Genomic DNA, 22,885 nt, shown 5'->3' with positions numbered 1-22,885 from the left:
ATCACCATAGTTGGGTTATTTTTTTGCCCACTGCTAAAGTATTCAACGATTCCTGTCAGTCCTCAAAAAAAAAGGCTAGAAAGTTCAGGTTGAACAAAAATATGACTTATATACCTCTACATCTCCAAATGCTATTAACCCCCCCACCCCGAACATTATAGGTTGAACACTATATCTCCAAATGGATTTGCCATTGTTCTTCATATTCAGAGATTGCACTAATATTGAGAGTATTGTTTTTAGGTTCATCATGAGCAGAATGGAGGCTTGAGATATGAATGATGGAGATGTTTTTAGTGACACTATCCTGATTCTCTACCCTGGAACCCTGAAGAAGAGAAGGCACCACAATCACCAAAGAAAGGAAGGCAATGAAGATGAGGATGAAGAGATAGTTGGGGATGCTGCTGCTAACCTTTGACAAGGATGGTCCTGGCCTTAGCCCATTCTGCTCTCCCATCTGACGTCAGCAGACCAATCGGTGGTAACCTTTCTTCCTCATTGTCAGCCATTTTGACTATCTTTCGTAATTGAGTGAACAGATCCCCCTCACTGAGGCGACGGAAATTAATGACCACATCCAAGACAAAGAACTGTGGGGGGAAACAGGTCAAACATTTCAACTCATGGAAACTGAGCTTAGACTGAAATCCAAGGTACCAGGCTCTCACTTAATTCTGTGGGAGGGAGCCAGAGGAGAAGAAATCTCTGGGACTCAGTTTTCTGTAAGCCTTCTAGCTATGGCTTTTGGTAATTCCCAATAGAATGCGGTTTAAGTCTAGCACTAAAATCTGTAGTTGGGTGTGCTGGTTTCCAAATTACTAACAAGTCAGAAAAGGGCAGGCGGACTGAGTTTGGCTTATGTGTAAACTTGTTTTCTTTAATCCAGATCTTATAAAACTTTTAGTGTTATTCTTATGCAGAAATGAACACTGGAAGTTCTTTGAATTGTGTAAGACCTCATTCCAGAGAACACTCATGAGCTACTAACTTCCTCTATACATTGAGGAATTCTTAGTTCATAGTGTGGTTCCAAATTTCTTTATCAACTTTTCTTCTTTACTTGTTACTCCCATTTCTCATAATCAGATAAGCACTGGGGCATTCTTTCCCTACACAGATGAATCAAAATGAATTTGTGAAACATGCTCTAAAGAACACTTAGCCATATTATAAAGTTACTCAATGGGGCAACACATAAGGCTTTGTTGCCAGTTTCTGATTAGAAATGGGATGTATCTTTTTGAGCCATGGAGATTCCAAAATTAACAATCCTCACTAACAGGACATTACCCAACACTCTCGTTCTCAAACTGTCCCATATCCTCTTATTCTGTCCTTAGTGAAGCTGCAGAAGAACAAATGGGCAGACATTCTCTACCTCCTCACTCTCTAGAAACATGAAAATAGTTTTTAAATTATGGGAAGCAACATAGCTTAATGGCAAGAGAACCATAGGATTTAAAGTCAGAGGAGATCTGGATTTGAATCATCACTAAGTGATCTTGGATGTGCCTATATCATTGGGATGTTGTGAAGATCAGACGAGATCATATATGTGAAAATGCTTTGGAAAAAATGCTATAAATTCAGAGTATTAATAGTAGATACTCTTTTAGTCTAAGTAATTCTCAAATTATAACCTCTTTGGGCTGGCTAAAGAAACTGTAAAATGAAACCAACCTACCTGATTGTTACAAGCCACAATGATATGCTCTGGTTCAGGCATGATACTGCTTGTCTGGGCCACAAGAGTATCTTTGGTATGTCCTGGAAGACGGTAGGAAGAAAAGAGCCCATGGTATTGCTTCATACAGAGAGGCTGACCAGATAGCTGTCCTCTGGCACAGTCAACAGGGATAGAATGGCTAGACAGGGGGAAAGGAAAGAAGAAGAGTAAATCAAGGAGAAAAAGAATCAATCTTGAGTATGTATCATTGCACTAATGAGACAAAGTAAATTAAGAATCATAGCTTCTTTAGAGTGTCAGATGGATAGCTTAATTCCCTTACCCCAAGTTTTGGTTCATTCCTGAGTTTATCAAACAGTAGAAATGATCTCTGGAGGAGGCTACAACAGTCATCTACACAAATGAATGACATGGAAATCTTCATATAAATAGATGAATATGTGTGTGTGTGTGTGTGTGTGTGTGTGTGTGTGTGTGTGAGTGTGTGTGTGTGCATGTGTATACACCCATGTATCTGATAATAGAGTAGATAGGATAAAAAGGCCCTGATACAGATTTTAGAAGTGCTGGGGGAATGAGGGTATATGTAGGCGTGTCAGTCTAATAAGTAGAGTGGGGTCACACTTAGAATGCTATAATGGTCTAGGTGGAATCTGTCTTTGTATTCAAGATTGACCTTAGAGTTACTTTCTCTTTCCTTTCTTTTACTCTAGTAGGTTGGAAGGAGTGAGACAGCAGATCTGAAGGAGTTAATGAATATTGTCCTGGCACCTCCTATCCCAATAGTCACCAATTTGCTGTCTATGGTCTCCATATAGCCAGTTTTTGCCCTGGTGCCTCAGAAAAAAATTACAGCCCCACTGAAATAAGTTTTCATATTCATTTCTAATTGAGAATAAAATGTTGTTGCAGATAGAACTTACATTCTCTTGCCCTCTTCCACTGTGGACCCAGCTCTAGGGTTTCTCATCTCTTTTTGACATTTAATTCTACAAGTCTTATGACTGTCTATTGGCATTTTCCCCAGATACCATGCTTGTAGAATGAAAGGAGGAGTATATCATATGGAAGGTAGCCCCAAATTGTGAAGAAGGGGAAATTTCTGGGAAATTATGACTTTTCATCTTCCCTTTCTGGACCCACTTGCTGCTAACTCCAAGGTGTCTGGACTCTTCATGATTCTCTTTTTGTGCTTATTGGCCCTTCCATTTCCATATCTGCATCTCCATATGTTTACACCTGAACTTTTCTTTTTCCACATATTGTACTATTACCTTATCAGCTTGCCATATAATTAACTCACTAATCTTGCTTAAAGAAATGTTGCTAAAGTGTTCGAAGTTTGCAATATTTTCAGTCTCCCTTTTTTGGAATAGATTTATATTTTAAATTATAGGAGCAAGTGCTTAACATATCAAGTTAGATTTCAGACATAATGACAAGTCATTACAACTGGAGAAAATTTTCTTTGGACTGGGAACTTTCTTTCCTCAAGTATCTGTTCATGGTCTTCCAGCAAAGTAAAAGGATGCAAGACTGTGGTACAGTGGAGAAAGTGTTGCATCTGCATTTGAATTTCCTCTCTAAGATTCTTTAATTATGTGGCCATGAGAATATCATTTAACCGCTATAAGACTGAGAAATTTAATAAAAATATTAACTAAAACCCTGACACTACCAACAGTGCATATTTTTGGGAGGAATATCCTTCATAAAGTTACAAGTGTTATAGATAAATAAGTCATTATTATTATTATTATTATTATTATTATTATTATTATTATTATTATTATTATTAAACCTGCCATTTTGGGGAAACAAGGAGACTTCAGTGAAATCTGACTCTTTCCTGTTCTTTTACTGACTTGTAACTCATTTCTCTGTAGGGAAAACCTCAACCACTACATAGCTGGGTTTAGCCTTTTCAGATATCCCCAGACTACTTACCTGTCCAGTAAGGTTTTATAGTCAAGCACTCCAGAGATAAGGTTAGCTGTAAACCTAAAAGAGAAGGACACCAAAAGTCATAAGAGCCTTTCATACCAGGGAGCTGTATTATGGTCTCTCATGTAAGAGATGTCACTTGAGATTGTTCTTTGAAATAAGTTATTGATGCACCTATAGAAAAATTAATCATGTATTAGGGCATAAAATGTAAGGGGATAATAGACAGAGTGTGTGGCCATGAGGAGTTCATCCTGAGAGTCATTGAGACCTGGGACAACAGGAATGTCCATACCAGAGTGCTCTGAACTCAGGAAGGAGCTCTGGCCCTTCTCTCTCTTTGTTCTCCTGCCTTTCATCCTTATCTTGTTGAATATTCTCAGGAAGGCCCTTTTGTCCTTATCCCTCTGCCTTTCATCCTCATATTGTTCAAGTGTCCCAGGAAGGAGTTCTGGTCCTTATCTCTCTACCTTTCATCTTTATCTTGTTGAAGATTCCACATTTTTCCAGGATACAGACCTTTTGTGGCATACCCTTTATACTTCCACAAGCCTGGAGATGAGGGATGCTGATACAAGGGGACTAGGCTTATATATACCCTTATTTCAACTATGTAAGTCAGAGATGTAGCATATACCTGCAATAAACTCCTTGCTTATCTCTCACTGGCTGACTTTCATTATTGAACATGTGGGACATGTCCAGCGGAGCTCCCCGAAGAGTTGTGTGAATTAAACTGAGACCCGGCTGCCCAGAGTGGACCGCAACAATAAAAATCTCAGAGTCAATTGCAGAAAGGCACAAATAATCAATGCACTCTCTTCACATCATGATGCAATAAAAATTATATGTAATAAAAGGCCATGGAAAGATAGACTAAAAATTAATTGGAAACTAAATAATTTGGTCCTAAAGAATGAGTAGTTTAAAAAACAAATTCTGTGGGGCAACTAGGTGGCACAGTGGATAGAGCACTGGCCCTGGAGTCAGGAGCCATCCATACCCATAGGAAAAACTTTTGTTTTGTCTTTTTCTTTTTTGTAAGGCAATGAGATTAAATGACTTGCCCAAGGTCACACAGTTAGTTAATTATTAAATGTCTGAGGTCAGATGTGAACTCAGGTCCTCCTGACTCCAGGGCCAATACTCTATCCACTGTGACACTTGGCTGCCCCTTTGTTTTTTCTTTCTTGTGGATTTTACTTTTGTTGTGATTCTTCTTTCACAACATGACTACTATGGAAATATGTTTAACATGATTGTGCATGTGTAACCTGTATCAAAGTGGTAGCTGTCTTGGGGAGGGAGTAGGGAAGTAAAGCAGAAAAATTTGGAACTCAAAATTTTACAGAAATGAATGTTCCAAGTTATCTACACATATAATTGGGAAAAAAATTAAGAAAAAATAAACTAGTGATTCTAAAAGGTAGAGATGAGGAATGAGTATATTCCAGGCATGGGGTGGGGGGCAATCTGTGCAAAGTCACAGGTGGGGAAACAGGATGCTTTTTTATGAGATTACGCTCCAAAATCTAGTTAGACTAAATGTCTGGTGGAACCAAGATTTATATCCAGTCAGCTTGGATGCCACCTATATTATTGTACATTACTGTGCTCTCTCACTTCCTGCCCCTTGGCTTGGTGCTCAATGACCTCCTCTCCTACCACCCAACCAAAAACCAAACCAAAAACAAACCATCCAAGTGAAAGCAGAAGAGCTGACCATGAAGAGACTTTCACCACTGCCCCTAGCACCAGCTCTTTAGCACTGAGAGAGGAGACCTTTGCCACACTCCACCCACCCACCTGCATATCCATATCAGTCTTCCATCAGTCTGTCTTCTGTCATCTCCAGTCTGTGTCTGTGTCCAACCCCATGTTTCTGTCCTTGAAATGTTCTTTCTCTCAGTTTTGACCAGACTCCCAAATGCTAGCCCCAGCTGTTTTCCTCCTTCTGCTTTCATGTCTCTGTCCTTGAACCCTACATGCCATTGAATTATGATTGTTTGTCCCTTTTCTCCATGTATCTTAGACTCCTTTTGGCCTTCCTCTCTCCCTTCCACATATTAGGAAGACAAATTCATATGAGCAGGTCTTCCATTTACTTATGTGAATGATTTGCATAGATTTCAATTCTATGAGGAAGGTGGATTGGAGAGAGAGATATGAGTTAGGGAAATCAATTAGGAAGTCAACTCAAGAAAGAGGTGATGACCTGGAGAGTAATTATAGTGTGAATGGAGAGAAGGGATGGATCTAAGGGATGCTATGAAGGTAGAATTGATGAGACTTTGCAGCTGATTGAATAAAGGAGGGAAGAGGAAACATCTAGGATGACTTCAAAATTGTACTCTGAAAGGTGATTTATTATTGATCATATCTGAAAGATAGAAGTTATGTCTATTTTGACTCAAAATGAAATTTCAGTTTCACAGTTATCTGGCTAATTCAATAAGAATAGATGCAACCTTGATGAATAATTCTCATAATAGCAACATCTTAGAACCTCTATTAATCTGCTTGGTCATCAAAGCTGGTTTACTTAATTGTTTCCGTACAAGCTACAGCATTCATTTTGTGACAATGAAGGAAAGATATTATAGTGAGGACTTGGAAGGTGGGGTTGTTGGTGAAGAGGGGGAATATTTCTCCAAATAATAATAAAGTGTGAAACTGTATTTGAACTGTTCTGGTCCCTCTGATCACCAACCTCTTCTAGTCAGATTAATTTATGAAATTATGAAATGGGACAGGTACATCCAATTTTTTTTAGATACTTGCCGGAAAGATTGACAGCAGCAGGGAAGTGAGGCTGCAATCATACTTTAATAAGGAACAAAGGATGGAGGGGAAAATAACATGGAAAATATAGAGATAAATAGTGAAATGGGGTACAGAGACAGACTCTAGGAATGGGAATAGGGTGGTAGAGAATGGCAGGCAATGCAGGAAGAAGGAACAGGGAGAGGCTCAGAGCATCACTCAATCTTAACTAGCTACTAATGTTCCTCTATACTGGCTACTTAAAAAGTTAATGTCCCTCTGACACCCTCCCTGACCTAGTCAGTATAGTACTTTGGTGGTGAGCCTTTGTAAGGGTCATCAGGGCATGTCTACCTCTGAGGCAACTGGGAATGAGAAGTTTGACCAGGAAGTCGAACAGGATGCATGCCAACCCTATACACATCTTCAGTTAGTTATCTTGTCTTCTCTGAATCCAAAATATACACTTAATGAAAAACAAGCACATCTTTCTAAAGAGATCGTATGGCAGAACCCTGGCTAATATAGAATGGCCATATTCTCCTTCCCCAAAAGCAAGCAGGTACTTTTCTATCTCACTTTCATGATTCTCTCTATGTAGGACATAAGACCCCCCTCAATTTAGTACTCCTTCTGTCTCTGATACTCTCCTGAAACTTATCAAACACTGTTGTATCTGTATCACCTCAAGGGGGATGCCTAGTCAGGAAGTCTCTAAAATATTTTTACACCATCTGATTCCTCATTTTGACCTTCCAGCATCATTACAATGAGACAATGGCCCTGCCTTCAACTCCTCTCCATGGCATCATCAGGCATCTTTAAATAACAAATAGTCCTCAGGCAAAGGAAGAATGCAAATTCCATCTTAATAACACATTTAACTAAATTATCTTGGAAATATGATCAGACTGAGTTTCCCTTCTCTTTCTTGCAGTGGCTAGGATTTGAACCACCATTAGTTCACCGCTTTGGTTTGAACCCCTTTGAACTCATGTATGGATGTCCTTTCGTCCTTGGTAACTTCCCAGCTGAACCTGGTCCTTCTTTTGGGGACTATATTCCACTCATGTTCACAAGGCTTTTTCTGAGGGAACATGATCACCCAACAATCACAGCATACCAGTGGACACTGGAACCAAACTCCTTTTGGCTGAACCTGAGATAGAACATTCCCCTCTACAACCCATGACAGGTCTAGTCCTCACAGGCTCTCTCTCGCTTTGAAATAGGGAGAGGAATGAGTTTGCTCATCTCATCTCTCTCCACTTTGGTATATGCTTGGAAGGAGATAGGATCTTCTTCCTCTTTGGGAATGCTGCATATCTATGTCTTCCAACCAAGTGGAAAAGTATTTGTTCCCTAGTCTACCTATCACCCCAAATTGAGGTAACCTCTGACAACCATGTTTTCCTGTCATCCTCAAGACACATGCAAGGGACTAAAGGCCCCCCACTCTCATTCTTCTCTTAGTGGTTATTGGCATCCTTTCTGGAGTGGCCAAAGGGGTAGGAGGCATCAAAATTTCTTACTTTTAGCAGCTAAAGCAATATCTTCAAGAAAGGTTTGATGCTATAGCCTTCTACAGATTCAAGATCAAATGGATTCCAAAGATTCTGTAACCTTGCAAAACAGATGGGGCCTGGACCTATTGACTGCCAAGATGGGAGATCTGTTTGTTCCTGGTCAAAGAATACTGTCTCTATATTAATAAATCTGGGATGTTGCTTAAAAATTGATTGATATAGCCTCATGTAATAGGAAAAAATCAAATGATACCTGGTCTAGTTGGTTTCAGTCTTTCCATATACTCCCTTGGCTCCTTCCCATATTAACCCCATTTGTCATGGGTTTTTTTGGTACTCTTCTTAGGTCCTCCTTTGCTCTGGATGCTTCCATCCTTCATATAAAAGACAGTGAACACTACAACATCTCAGGTGGCCAAATCCATGATGCTACTTTAGGTCCACCCTTTAGGTCCACCCTTTACCCTTTGCTGACATCATGGCCTCCATTCAGCTAGAAGCAGCTCCAGAAGAACAGATCTCCAACCCTGATCCTCAGTAAAATTAAAACAAAAAGGCTAGAATGTTGGATGGAGGCCTGAGTCTCATTATTCCCCAGTAGAGTCCCATTGATTATTCTTTCCTGAGGTCTCAAATCCTAACCTCCATAGAACTTTCAAACAACTCCCAATCACACCTTGGTGAGCCCCAAACAAAACAACCTCCATAGAGACCCCAAATGACTCTCAGTCCCTACAGAAACCATACCACCCTGCCTCCTTTATTTCATATCCTATAAAAAGACTTGCTTTCTCCACTACCCACTGTTGGAATCTTCTCAGATCTGGCCCATTGTTCTTTTCTTCAACAAACAGCTTTATATTCATTTGCCTCCATTGCCATCCTCTTTAAACAATAGACTTTCTAACCTCACCATCTGACCTTTCAAGTGACAGGAAGCAAGAAATCAAAGAAACATAATTTACAAATTGTCTCACATATTACTCAAAAATCACATCCTGGTAATTTGTACTAAATCAGGAGAATTCTTCTAGGAATTGCTGTCAGGGATTTTTTATCTTATGATATTTAAATCACAGATAAATTCCAGACATCTGCAGTAAGACCAGTAGATTACCAAATATTTTGAGGAACCAAGATTTATATCCAGTCAGCTTGGATGCACATTTGGACGATCTATGACCGTAACTTCTTGCTAGCTTCTTTACCTTTGTCTACAATCCATTCTACATAGTACCACCAGGTCAGTCTTCCCAGATTTTTGCCATGTCATTTTCTTGCTCAAAAATCCTGAAATCATACCTTAATACCTGCAATATAAATGCCTTGGACTGATATTCAAGGGCTCTTGCCCTCTGCCTGCTTGCATCATCCTACTTGCTTACACCTAGAATAGACAACTCATAGTTCTCCTAGAAGAAGTCTTGAAGTCTTTTGACACTGCCTTCCCCGGGGTTTCAGAAGCCTAGTGTACAAATTTCTTAAGATTTGCTTCCTCAATCAAATAATACAAGTATAACTGGAAGAGAACACCATCACTAAATACTAAAGTTCAACTTTCATCTCAAATATGAGAACAATTGATACTTTGCAGAGTCTCACTTTCTTTAGTTCTTCTAAGGGAGCATGCCACAACAATCCAGCTCCAGTTTTACCACATGCTCAGATGAAACCACCCCTTATTAATCATTTGTGCTCCTTGCTGCTCCCATTCTGACTCTAGTCTCCATTTTACACATTGGAATTCTGATTCTATTGTCCACAACTTTATGCTATTGAACTTTTTAGTCTTCATTCCTTTACCTTTCTGCTTTAATATAAGTGAGACCCTGTTCCAAAGTCATTGCATCCTTGGCAACCTTCTCACAGAAAGAATCTTGTTTTATTTCTTTAAGGCAAGCATTTATTGAGTCCAATCAAAATATTTATGCATAATGCAATAACTCACTTTTTAAAATTAAAAGAGTATATATCATGCCATTCCCCAATAGATACATGGTTAAAAGTCATGAGCAAGCAATTTTCAAAGGAAGAAATTCAGGCTATTAAGTACCATATGAGAAATGCTCCAAACCACTGATAATTAGAGATTTTCAAATTAAAACAACTCTTATGTTTTACTTCAAATCAATCAAATTGACAAAGGTGACAAAAGGAAACATTAACAGCTAATACATCATTGCTGAGGGTGAAACTGATCCAAGTATTCTGGAAAACAGTTTGGCCCTATGATCCCAGAATCACTGAAATATGCAATTTGACTCAGTAATATTATTCCTAGGCACATATTCAAGGGAAAAAGGTCTTGTATTTACAAAAATATTTATAATAACTCTTTTTGTGATGATAAAGAACTAGAATCTAAAGTATACCCATCAATTGGGAAATGCTCAAATTCAGTGGTTACACATATAATGGAATATTATTTTATCATAAGAAATGATGAAAATGATACTTGCAGAGAAAACTGGAAAGATGTATGAATTAATGTACACTAAAATTTATACAATAACAACATTATAAAGAAGAGTAACTTTGAAACTTAAGAACTCTGATCACAATAATTCTAGAGAGCAATTTTGGACCATGTCCAAAAAGAGCTATATGACATACTCTTTGATGTAGCAATACCACTCACTACTTAATCTGTATGCCAAAGAGATTTCAGAAAAAAGGGGAAATGGAGAAAAGGATCTACTTTTGCAAAAATATTTATAGCAACTTTTTTGAAGTGACAAAGAATTGGAAATAGAGGAAATGTTCATCAATTGGCAAATGACTGAACAAATTGTGGTTTCTGACTGTAATGGAATACTACTGTGCTATTAAAAAATGACAAACAGGCTGATTTCAGAAAATCTTGAAAAAACTCACTAACACAACACAGAGTGAAGTGAGCAGAACCAGAAGAATATTGTACTCAGCAAAAGAAATATGATAGGATGATCAAGTGTGAATGACAGCTATTTCAGCAATATTCAAGGCAATTCTAAATGACTCATGATAAAAAAGTACCTACATCCAGAGAAAGAACAAATGGAATCTGAATGTAGATAGAAACATATTACTTTTCATTTTCTTTATTTTTTTCATGTTTCTTTTCCTTTGGTCTGTGTCTTCTTTCACAATATGACCAATTTGGAAATATGTTTTGTATGATTACATATGTATGACCTATATCAAATTGCTTACTGTGTCAAGGAGAGGAAGAAGTGAGGGAGAAAGCAAGAAAATTTAGAACTCAAAAAATTTTTTTAATGTATGTTAAATGCAATTGGGGAAAATAAAATCTTATACTATGACCACACCATAAAGCTGCCTCAGAAAAGGGAAAAAAAGAACCTTATTAATTCAATTGCAAACCATGATTCCAGAGAACTGATTAAGCATACTATATATTTTCAGACAGAGGATGATGGACTCAAGATGCAGAGTAATATGTACATTTTTTTTGACAACTGGGAATTTGTTTTACTGGACTATGTATATTTATCACCAAGATTTTCTTTTTTCTTTTTACAGATAGAGGTGAATGAGAGAGAGAGAGAGAGAGAGAGAGAGAGAGAGAGAGAGAGAGAGAGAGAAAAGTTAGGGATAGGGTTCCCCTTTCTATCCCCCAAGTGAGAACAGAAGAAAGAACAAAAAGAATCACAATCAGAACAGCTTTGAAAATTACATGTTGAATTTGTTATATATTCTAAAATAAAATAAGTTCTACATGTTAGATATTTGGAGTTAAATGTATAATTTTCTCTTTCTGTTCAACAATTTATATGGAAATATTTATTTAATTTTATATTTGTTAAGTTCAGAGAAATAAAATAAACTAGTAAGAACAACATGCAATTAAATTATAACATAAGTCCTTTTTTGGTGGGGGGGGCAGGAGAAAGAAATATTATGATGCACTTGGCAGTCTCATACACATACTATTCTGACATCTCTCTCCACTAAAGACTGCTCCTTTTGCTCCTCACAATTTACAGAACTGCTCCCATATTCACACCTTTCTTTTGTGACCCGTGCAATATCATCCCAGTTTTTTTTAAATCAATCAAGAGATAATCTTTACTAATCACTAGGTCTAGTTATTCTACCTGTGTTCTTGATTGTATTCTTTCATTCCCACTTCATGACTGTACTTCAGTAACTACCCCTTCTTTCTAATGTATCTTCAGTGACTTCCTCACCACTGGCCTCTTCCTGTTTATAAACATCCTCAACTCTCTTTCAATCTTAGCCCATCCCAACTACTGTATTGTTTCTTTTCTCCCCTCTCTTCACCGATGAACTTATTGAAAAAGTTGTCTATGTCAGTGTAAGAGCTGGCTCTATCAGAGTCTTCACCATGTAGGATGGAAAAGCTCTTTTAAATTGCTCAAAGGTGGAATTCAGTAAAACATGGAAAGACTTACATGAACTGATGCTGAGTGAAGTGAGCAGAACCAGGAGAAGATTGTTCACATTAACAGCAACATTGTATAATAATCAACTGTGGTAGACTTAGATCTTTTTAGCAGTACACTGATCAAAGACAATTCAAAAGGTATGATAGAAAATACCATCCACTCTTGGTATATGAGGAAAGATCTATGGAGTCTGAATGCAGACCAAAGCATACTATTTTCACTTTTTAAATCTCATGTTTTTTCCCCCCTTTTGTTGTGGTTCTTCTTTCACAACATGACTAATTTGGAAATATGTTTAACATAGTTGTGCATGTGTAACCTTTATACTCACTGCCAAGGGGAGGGGAGAAGGAAGGGAAGGAGGGAGATAAATATGAAACTCAAAATATTTGGGTTTTTTTTGACATACAAAAAATGAATGCTTAAAACAATCTTTACATTTCACCAGAAAAAAATAAAAGAAAGAAAAGAAAAAAATGAAAATAAAAAGGTTGCTCAGGAACAAAAGGATCAGAGCATCAGGAGTTCCTAGCTGTGATTTCTCCCTGAGATTTCTGAGTAGCAGACCAGTAGTATACCAACACTGGCACAGGGAAGCTATATTCAATTCTCTCCTTCCTCGGCTATAGCCAAGCAAACCTCTTTTTGTTAACTGTAGTTGGACAGTTGCCTCATTTTGTTCCAATTTTGAACCTGAGGTGTTCAACTGGCTTTTATACCTAATAATCCTAATAATACTGCCATATTCTTACTACCCACTCCTTCATCAACCTCTTAAAATATTAAAATTCTGTCACACCCCTGTTCTAACCAAAGTGTTCTTTCTGGTGTCTTTTTTTTTTTTTTTAGTTTTTGCAAGGCAGTGGGGTTAAGTGACTTGCTGAAGGTCACACAGTTAGGTAATTATTAAATGTCTGGGGTCAAATTTGAACTCAGGTCCTCCTGACTCCAGGGCTGGTGCTCTATTCGCTGCACCACCTAACTGCTCCTCTATTTAGGATCTTTAAAGAGCTACTAATCTTTTTTTCAGTTTCCATCTTTCTGGACCTCTCTGTAGAATTTGGTATTCTTATAGGTTTTTTTTTTTTTTTTTTGCAAGGCAATGGGGTTAAGTGGCTTGCCCAAGGTGACACAGCTAGGTAATTATTAAGTGTCTGAGACCTGATTTGAACTCAGGTCCTCCTGACTCCAGGGCTGGTGCTCTATCCATTGCATCACCTAGCCACCCCAATACTTCTTTAAAATTTTTTAAAAAATATTTTATTTATTTGTTTTTCCAACTACATAATATGGTAGTTTTTAACTAATCTTTTTCATGCAAAGTTTTTGGTTTGCAATTTTTCTCCCTCCCTGCCTTCCCTCCCCCTTTCCCCTGCATAGAAAGCAATCTAGTATAGGCTCTACATTTATAACCATACTAACCATATGTCCATATTGATCAGGTTGTGAGGGAACAGTCAGATACAAATGAAAGAAAGAAAACATTAGAGAAAACATGACATAATACAAAAAGGCAACTTTTAAAAATTGAAAATAATAAACCTCGGTCTTCATTGAAACTTCACAGTTCCTTTTCTGGATATAAATGGTATTTTTTCATCACAAGTTTTTTAAAATTGTCTTTGATTATTGTACCACTGAAATGAATGAATTCATCAGGGTCGATCGTCACCCAATGTTGTCATTAATGTGTATGATGTTCTTCTAGTTCTGATCATTTCACCCAGCATTAATTTATGCAAATCTTTCCAGGCTTTCCAGTCCCTCATGATTTCTTATAGAACCGTAGTGTTCTATCACATACATATACCACAATTTGTTCAGCTAATCCCCAATTATGGACATCCCTTCAATTTCTAATTCTTTGCCACTATAAAAAGAGCTGTCATGAATATTTTTGTACATATGGAATTTTTTACTTTTTCATGATCTCTTCAGGATACAGACCTAATAGTGGTACTGGTGGAGCTAAGGGTAAGTCCAGTTTTATTGCCTTTTGGGCATAAGAATTTCGTACTTCTAACCACTTCTTTCTTCTCGATAAACTTCCTTCTAATTCTGAAACACCTACTCTCTCCTGGTCCTACCCTTCTTCTACTGCTTCTCTTCCTTCTTCACTGGTTCTGCATCCTCTTCATTTAGATGATCCCTCGAGACTTTCTTGGATTTCTATTTTTACCTTACATTTCTCCTTTGGCAATTTCATGCATACTTGTGGCTTCAATGGCCACCTATGCAAAAGACTTCCAAATTTATATCTTTAGACCTTATTTGTCTTCTAAACTCCAGCCATGCATCTTCAACTTCCTTCAGGAATCTCTACCTGAAATTCTTACCAACACCTCAAACTTAACAAATTTAAAAAATTGAACTCATTGTCTTTCTCTCTAAACCTCTTTCTCTGACTTCTCCATATCTGTCTAGAAACCACCATTCTCCATTCTCTCGTATTCTTAATCTTAGGATTGTCTCAAACTCTGATTTCTCCTTCACTGATAATATTCAATCGATCATCAAATCTTATTGATACTAGCTTCACAGCTCTTAAAACTGTCCTTTACTGTTTGCTCCCATACCACCACCTTAGTATATGCTTTCAGTACTAGCTGCTTGAAATTTTGCCATATACCTTCTAATGAGACATTTTCCCCAGCCTCCACTCTCTCTTTTTGCCAATCTATTCCTTATGCTACTGTCAGAACAGTCTTTCTTCCATATAGGTTTGGTAATAACACATCTCTACTCAAAAATGTTCAGGAACTCCCTTAGCACATGTTGAATAAAGTGGGAAATGACAAAGAAAGGGAAGGCTAAGGACAGTGAAGACAAACAATAGTTATTATAAGTGCTGCCCCATTCTACAGTTAGAAAACAGGTAATAAAGTTTAAATAATTAATCCAATATGAAACTAAGGATATGATCTAATGAAATGTGTTGGTTAATTCTTGGTGTTCTTTCCATTATGATACATGGATGCCTGGCAGGGTAAATCAAATAGCAAATCTACCATTGCTCCTGGTGGGGAATTTCTCTCAGACTGCAATTCAGGGACAAAGAAATTCTTTCTTTAAATAATTTATAATTTATAAAAGCAATCTGAAATGAAAAGGAACACTCTGCCTGGGATATATGAATTGTAAAACTTTAAAAAAAACTATAGAGGAATGAATTAAACTCAGACTTCCCAGCCAACTTTCCTCCCTTATGAGGTGGCAAAAGACTTTCTGTCTGAAAGATATATTACTAAGGAGGTGTCATTATTTCTTGGAATTCCCCTCTTCATGCAAATAAAAAATCTACTATAGGAATTTAATAGTTTTTCTTCCCTGACATTTCCAATTTTATGTTCATTATCTATGCCGGAGCTTCTTGAACTGGGGTCTGCAGACTCATAAGGGCTCTGTGAATAGATTTCAGGCTTCTGTGAACTTGGACAGGAAAAAAAATTACATTTTTATTTTCTGGATCTTTAAAAGTTTAATTATTTCAATTAACAAAAATCTATTTTCTCTCTCCCAATTCCTCCTTTGTTATAGAAGAAAAACAAAACCTCATAATAAATATTTACCTTTAGTTTCACTAGCATCTAAATGAAACTAAGCATTTCCTTCAATTATGAATTTTCAAAAAGAAAAATTATTCTACAGGATCCATAGGCTTTTTCAGTCTTCTAAAAGGCTCTAGAATACAAGCAAAAAAGATTAAGAACCACCAATGTGAATATGCTTATATGTATGCATGTGTGTATTATATATCTATGTCTGTGTATATATATGTGGGCATAGCAATAGAAATATAGATATGAAATGTAATAGCATTTCAGACCATTAATCTTGGTATTCTGTCAGCATGGAGATGACTTCCAAAAAAAGATGTTGGACTATTGTCATAGTGTGGAATGTTGAACTAGGTAACTTCTAAAGTCCTTTTTATCTGTAAACTTCAATGTTTATTTAATTCCTAGGGATATATTAAAGTAGGCTATATGGTTGGAAACTAAAAGGGATTGGAGAGATCAGGGTTGGGGTCATAACAAGTCTGTTAATGTCTGCCCAACCCCTCATTACCACTAGGGACTAGGCAAATGTTAGGCCAGTGCTCAAGGGAGACTGCTACTTAGATTCTGGAAGAGCCTTCAATGTGAATGCAAAACAGTCTTTCTGATAGGACCAGGGGCATAATAATGGGAAACCAGAGAAGGCTAACAGAACCTTAGCTTGCAAAACACATGCAAAACATTTACATTTTACATTTTTTTAAAAAAGGTTTTTGTTTTGAATCCTTTCAAAAAAGTGATGATGATGTGGTTTTTGCATTACCCTGTCTTTATGAATCTGGGAAGTCAACAACAGAAAGAAAACACAAAAAAATCTGCTAATTGACCCACATTTTTTAAAGAGGGAATATGAAAAATAGAGCCAGAGAACATATGTCAAGAAATTTTTTTGTTGTCTTTATTTTCTTTAGTGTATGAAACAGTGACTTGATGGTATATTGAGAAAAATATCTTATCAGATGCAATTGTGAGACTAGTTTAAAAATCATTCTGCCAAATATTTTTTATTATTTGTCAATTTTTTCCTTGGTTTTTCTTCTTCTGCCAACATCCAAGTAACTGCTGCCTCTCCCTGCTCCCTTTACTCATACGACACATATCTATGAACTGCCCATTTTGGGCACTATGATAGCCAGTCACCTTGCCATTATTGCATATGAACCTTTTCCTTTAGACTCCCTTCAGGTCTGGAACCTGGAACCATTCAAATCAGCTCTGCCATCATTTCTGGAAGGGAGCTGTCAATCTGCTTCTCCCTTATGACTTTACTCACCCTTCATGTAGCTTTCCTATCCAAAGTGTACCTCTGGTCACTCCCCTATGTATATGGTCTTTCCCTATAGGAATGTATGGCCATTGAGGGCAGGGATTGTCTTTACTTTTATATTTGCATTCCCATCAAGCTTTATACTTAAATTCTACTTAGCATATGATGCTTAATAAATAATCTTTTCATTTATTCATTCAATCACCTGACACTCATCTGCTGTAGTAAATGTAGTGTTTTCTCTTACCACAACACAGAGGCTAGGAAAATTAAAAACAAAGAATGGAGTGGAGAAGAAGAGCATCTTCTATTTTTAAGGACCAGTTTCGGATTAATTTTGCCTATGGCCTACAAGGCTCTGTACATAGTATTGCTGTTCAGTCATTTTAGTTGTGACCAACTCTCGTTTGGATTAGTTTGTTTGTTTGACTTTCTTTGCAAAGATACTGGAGTGATTTACCATTTTCTTCTACAGCTCATTTTACAGATGAGGAAACTGAGGCAAACAGAATAAAGTGAGTTGTCCAGGGTCACGCAGCTAGTAAGTGTCTGAGTCTGGATTTGAATTCAAAAAGATGAATCTTTCTTACTCCAAGCCCAGTTCTCTATCCTTCTCCACCTAGCTGCCTGTGCATAATATTCAGTTCAATAAACTATTATTAATTTGTCTGAACCTTAGTTTCCTTATTTGTAAAAAGAAAAATATGATACCTGTACTATCTATATAACAGGGTTAGTGTGATGCTCAAGGAAGATTATATATATAAAGTGCTTTGCAAATCTCCAATCAATATAGTGTCCCAAAACTCCTCTTAGACTTCTTCCACCCCCACCTCTCCTCAACCTCTAGGAGACTCAGGCTAAGATGCTCCTTTATGAACCTCTCCTTGGCTATTCCATGCTTTGGTGATCTCTCTCCCTCTGAATTCCCAAAATATTTCCATTCTCTACTGTCATTTGACTCTTAGCAAAGACTCCCTGGTCTTATTAATTAACAATCCAAACCTCTGTCTCTAGTGAGTTCTTGCTTATATGTATAGAAAGAAAGCAATGCAAAACATGGGAATTTTGCTCTTGGTAAAATATGCATGTGGCTGAAATTTAAAGCACAAAGCACTGAGGTGACTGTGCCTACCCCCACCTGGCCTTCTTTAGTCTGTCCTTCTTCTCCTCCCTTTCTGCATGGGAGACCTGAAAAATCTTTGGGAGTTGAGAAAAATTTTTAGGGCTTAAGATTTAGATAGCATTTCACAATTTATTGAAAGGAATCCCTTAAATATGATTTTTGAAAGAGTGCTGACTAGAAATTAGGAATGGACAGAAATCAAGGGAGACTTTTAAGCCTCTGGGATCTAAGCAAAAAAGGAGATAGCAGACAAAAAAGGAAAAGCTAGCATATTAGCAGAGTTATCCAGTAGAAGCTTCACAGTGAAGTCATGTCTAGCAGATACTACATAGAACATATTTAATGGAAGCAGGGGAGTAGGCCCAGGAGAGCAGTGTGGTGGTGACATCAGAAATTCTTCAGCCAGAAAAAAATGAGTGTCCATATGTGTTCTCTACCTGTGAGTCCTCCTTCTACACATGTGGACTGGCAACATATTCCCCTACATCCATGCTTCCTATGTGTGTTCTTTGGCCTCAAGTGCTCCCCAAGTACACAGTCATTCTTGTGTGTTCCCTAGAGACATGCATTCTTCCCACTGATGATGTTTAGAGGGAGAATGTGACTCAGGGTTAGGTGGAGAAAAGTTCTATTACAGTTGATTTGAACTATGTGATCTCTGGATGACTTCCATGGAAGCTCATGATCTGTTGTTGTTTTTTTAAATAGTTCTGGACACACATTGTATTGAACTTAGAGAAGCTTTTCTGAACTCCAGTGGAAGGTGGGGAGCCAGAGTGACATTCCCTTAAGTACCTTTCAAAGTGCTAGATACTTAATGAATACTTGATTGATTAATTTATTAAAACCTGTTTTATTGGAAACCCCATAACTTTAAAAGTTTTCTAGATACGTGAATTATTATTTTTTCCCTTGAAAAAGGAGTAAGAAGCTTCCTGAATGCATCCTGATTCTTTGCCTAGTTAAGTCTTCTAGCTGATTCTGGGGTAAAGGCATTTCTGGTTTAACCTTCTTACTGTCATTTGTTTAAGATGAGTAGAACAGATCTCCAGGGAGAGTCTGCACAATCAAGGGGAGACACTCAAATATAGTCCTGCTACTATTTCTTTTTTTTTTTTTTTTAGTTTTTGTAAGGCAAACGGGGTTAAGTGGCTTGCCCAAGGCCACACAGCTAGGTAATTATTAAGTATCTGAGACCGGATTTGAACCCAGGTACTCCTGACTCCAAGGCCAGTGCTTTATCCACTATGTCACCTAGCTGCCCCTCTATTTCTTAATCTATCTAATTAATTTTTAAGTTTGAGATTTCTGACAGTGTTTAAATACGAGTATACTGTTTTGCCTCAATCAGATTTCACCCTTCTGTTTTTTTTCTGTGAAATTCCATTGTAGCTCCTCCTGCCTATATAACTATAACCCATATAAGGCAGCCAAAACTGCTTCTCAGGGTGCACTGATTTTTATGTACAGTGAGTCTATGCTCTGAGCATAATAAACTGATTTTTATCACATCTCTGCATTGTTGATAGTTATGATTGGCAGAAGCACCTATCAATGTATTGTGAACAATTTCTGCCACAGATCTAAGGGATGCCTCCTGTAAATTTTTTTGACTTTGCAAGGCAATGGAGTTAAGTGGCTTGCCCAAGGTCACACTGCTAGGTAAGTATTAAGTGTCTGAGGCTGGACTTGAGTTCAGGCCTCCTGACTCCAGGGCTGGTATTCTATCTACTGAGTTATTTAGCTGCCCCTTCTTCTGTAAAATTTTTTAAGGAGACTTTTGCACAGATCAAAAAAAAAACCATCTTTTCCCTGTACAATTATACTTATCTCATCCCTTATTCCTATTTGACTGACAAAATATTTAGCACTTAAGTAAGAATGCTGTGCCAAGCAAGGAGGATGCAAAAACAAAAATTAAATAGTCCCTGAACTCAAGGAGTATACATTTTAAAGGGGGAGATAACATTCACATGCATCATTTTATAAAAGTTTATTTTCCCATAGTAGTTCCTAACCTTAGGTTTTAAATCCCCAATTCCTTTCAATATAATTACTATCCAAGACAGAATGTAAGTTCCAGGTGGATTTTCTTTTGACTGTGCAAGAGAGGCTATTCTTTGCTTCATTTCTTTCTTACTTGACTAAATCAGTACAAAACCCTGAGGGTCTTGTCCTCCCAGTTTGATTTTTATTTTTTTGGACTAGGTGCTAGTGGTCCTTCTTGCCCTCTTTGCCTCATTTCTTTCTTACCTGTCTTTATCACTGAATGGGTGTCCTCAGTCAAACTGAAATCTGCCTCAAAAAAGGTCAAGGTCTCCCACTGCATCCAGGGCTTGGTCTTATCTGCCTAGTGGGACCCAGACTTCAGTCATCCTGGTCCCTATGTGGCAACTGGACCCAGATGACTCTGAAGGTGAAAGTGAGACTGGTGACTTTGCACAGCCCCACTCTCAATTCAATTCACTTGTACGGATGCATCAGCTCCTTGAAGTCAAGGTCTTCTTCTTGAACTCAGAACAAGTAACAACAACAGCAACAATATATTACCAGAACCCTGGACAATTTGCTTTTCGTTGCTTGTTTTGTCCCTGTATCACTAGCAATACCCCATATCCTAACCTACTCTTCTAGTTGAATTGAATTGAAGGTGAAGTGCTACCAAAAGAGCTTGCTGACGAAGTAACAGTAGACAAGAGAAGCTTCAGAATCGCGCACCCAGGAAAGCAATGCATAGGAATATTAACAGCAATGGAGGCTCAACCCGGGAATGAATGGAAGCTTCCCATTCTCTGAAGTACCTGAAGGATTCTCTCTCTCCCACCCTCCCTCTTCCTCTTCCCCTTCTTCCCCTTTCTCCTCTATCTCTTCCTTGTCCTTATCCTTTTCCTCTCTTCCTTTACCCCTCCCTCTTCTTCTCTTTCTCTCTTCCCTCTCCTTCTCCTCTTCCTCACTTCTCCTACCTGTAAATCATACCTCAGACAGGGGCAATTAGCACAGAGGTTTGTATTACAGCTCAGTGAGCTCTGAAATTGTAGCATATGGAAGACATTCTGTGAAAAAAGAAGGAATGGTTTTTATCCCTCCTATAAAATGCTTTAGTTTGGGGACAGTCTGTGATGGATGGTTTTGAGTATATCTTAATGGTGTTTTGTCTAAAGCTTGGCAATTTTCCTTCATGGAAAGAATATGACCTAGGAATCGTCAAGGTCCCAGGGCCAAGACTAGGCTTAGGCAAGGTAGGTAATTAAAGAATCAACACAAAATGTGGGTATAATGAGGGAAATTTTCATAAAAGCATGTTCCTGATGCCAAAAAATTCTACTCTTTGTGGCATATGGGTATTTATTTTGTGATTAATCAAGTTTCATGTGTTAAAGTCAAATCTGAAAATCCTTAGTGAACAGTAAAACACAATGGGAGCAAATTTTAAAGCATGATGGAGGGATTTTAGGAGGAGGGGAGTAGTGTTATTTTTCCAATCTTGTCTAAGCACACAAATGCTTTTCCCCAGCTCTGAATTCCGATCTAGACATGAAACTCCCCAAAGGAATGGTTTTTTTGAGTGAGACTCTCAGTTCATTCTGGTCATGACAACCCTGGATGACTGTCTCCTTATGTTTTACTCACAGAGGAAGCACTTCTCAAATATCTCTTATAGCAGTACTGTCAAATTCAGAAATGCCAGCCACTAAATGACAAACCACTTCAGTATGTGTCTCTTTCCAACAAAAGCCCAAATGAGATCACTACAAGTCAGACACAACTGAAATGACTCAAGAACAACAATGGCGATGATGACACCAGTGACAACAACAAATCCCTGCCCAAGGAACCTGTGAGCTATATATTGACAGATTTTTAGTCATTTTATTTTAGTCATTTTCTTAGTATCTTTTGCTGTGTCTTTATTTATTTAGTTAGTTAGTTTAATATCTCCCAATTACAATTTAATGTGATTTAGGCCCCACGCCAGAAGGCCACCAGAGAGCAAAATATTCGACAACTTCTGCCTTATGGAGTCAGAGAGGGACGCTTTCTCCTTTCCCCATCTCTGTGCACTATGATAGGTAGATGACAGTAAAAGGGTATATGGGTGTGGGGAGGGAAATGACCTTGTGAAAGATTTAACACAGAATTTAAAAGAAATCTTACCGTAACTGATCATTCACATCCTGGAAATTCTGTCGAGCAAAGATCAGAGCTGGACTGGAGTTGACTGGAAGAGCCAAACGGTTGTTGAGATACATGTCTTCCAGCCAGTACTCAAAGACCTATAGGAAAAAGGTGGTGGTGGGGGAACACTGTAACTCAGTCAGGTGAAGAAGCATGAACTGACACACTATTCTTGGTTTTAATGAACACAGATGGATTATCTTTCTTTGTCTGGACCTAGATCCTCAATCATTCAGCAGGTGATAAATTGGGACAATTTATTGTTTGTCTGCCTAGTCTTGACACATCTCCCAAATTCACTTCATTTTTGAGCACCAGACAAGGATTCCTCATCTTGCCCCTGCCATAAGCTATCTGACCTAGGATGAATCATGGAACCTCTCAAAGTCTGTTTCCTCATTTTTAACTTGGTGAGAATCATCCATGT

At 37.8% G+C, this 22,885-nt stretch overlaps 1 protein-coding gene across 1 annotated transcript in view; it reads right to left on the bottom strand.

Moving 5' to 3' along the window:
* Window positions 1–22,885, bottom strand: part of CHAT (choline O-acetyltransferase) — a 93,248-nt gene that overhangs the window by 58,597 nt on the left and 11,766 nt on the right. Inside the window, exons 3-6 of the mRNA XM_074231873.1 lie at window positions 22,438–22,556; window positions 3,638–3,691; window positions 1,688–1,868; window positions 416–593 (exon numbers count right to left, since the gene is read on the bottom strand). Coding sequence (XP_074087974.1) covers window positions 416–593; window positions 1,688–1,868; window positions 3,638–3,691; window positions 22,438–22,556 — 532 coding nt within the window. The remainder of the gene's footprint in view (window positions 1–415; window positions 594–1,687; window positions 1,869–3,637; window positions 3,692–22,437; window positions 22,557–22,885) is intronic.

Source organism: Macrotis lagotis, chromosome 4 (assembly GCF_037893015.1).
Source record: "Macrotis lagotis isolate mMagLag1 chromosome 4, bilby.v1.9.chrom.fasta, whole genome shotgun sequence".
NCBI lineage: Eukaryota > Metazoa > Chordata > Mammalia > Peramelemorphia > Peramelidae > Macrotis > Macrotis lagotis.
The sequence above is the reverse complement of the archived record's forward strand: the minus strand, read 5'-3'. Positions and strand labels throughout refer to the sequence as shown.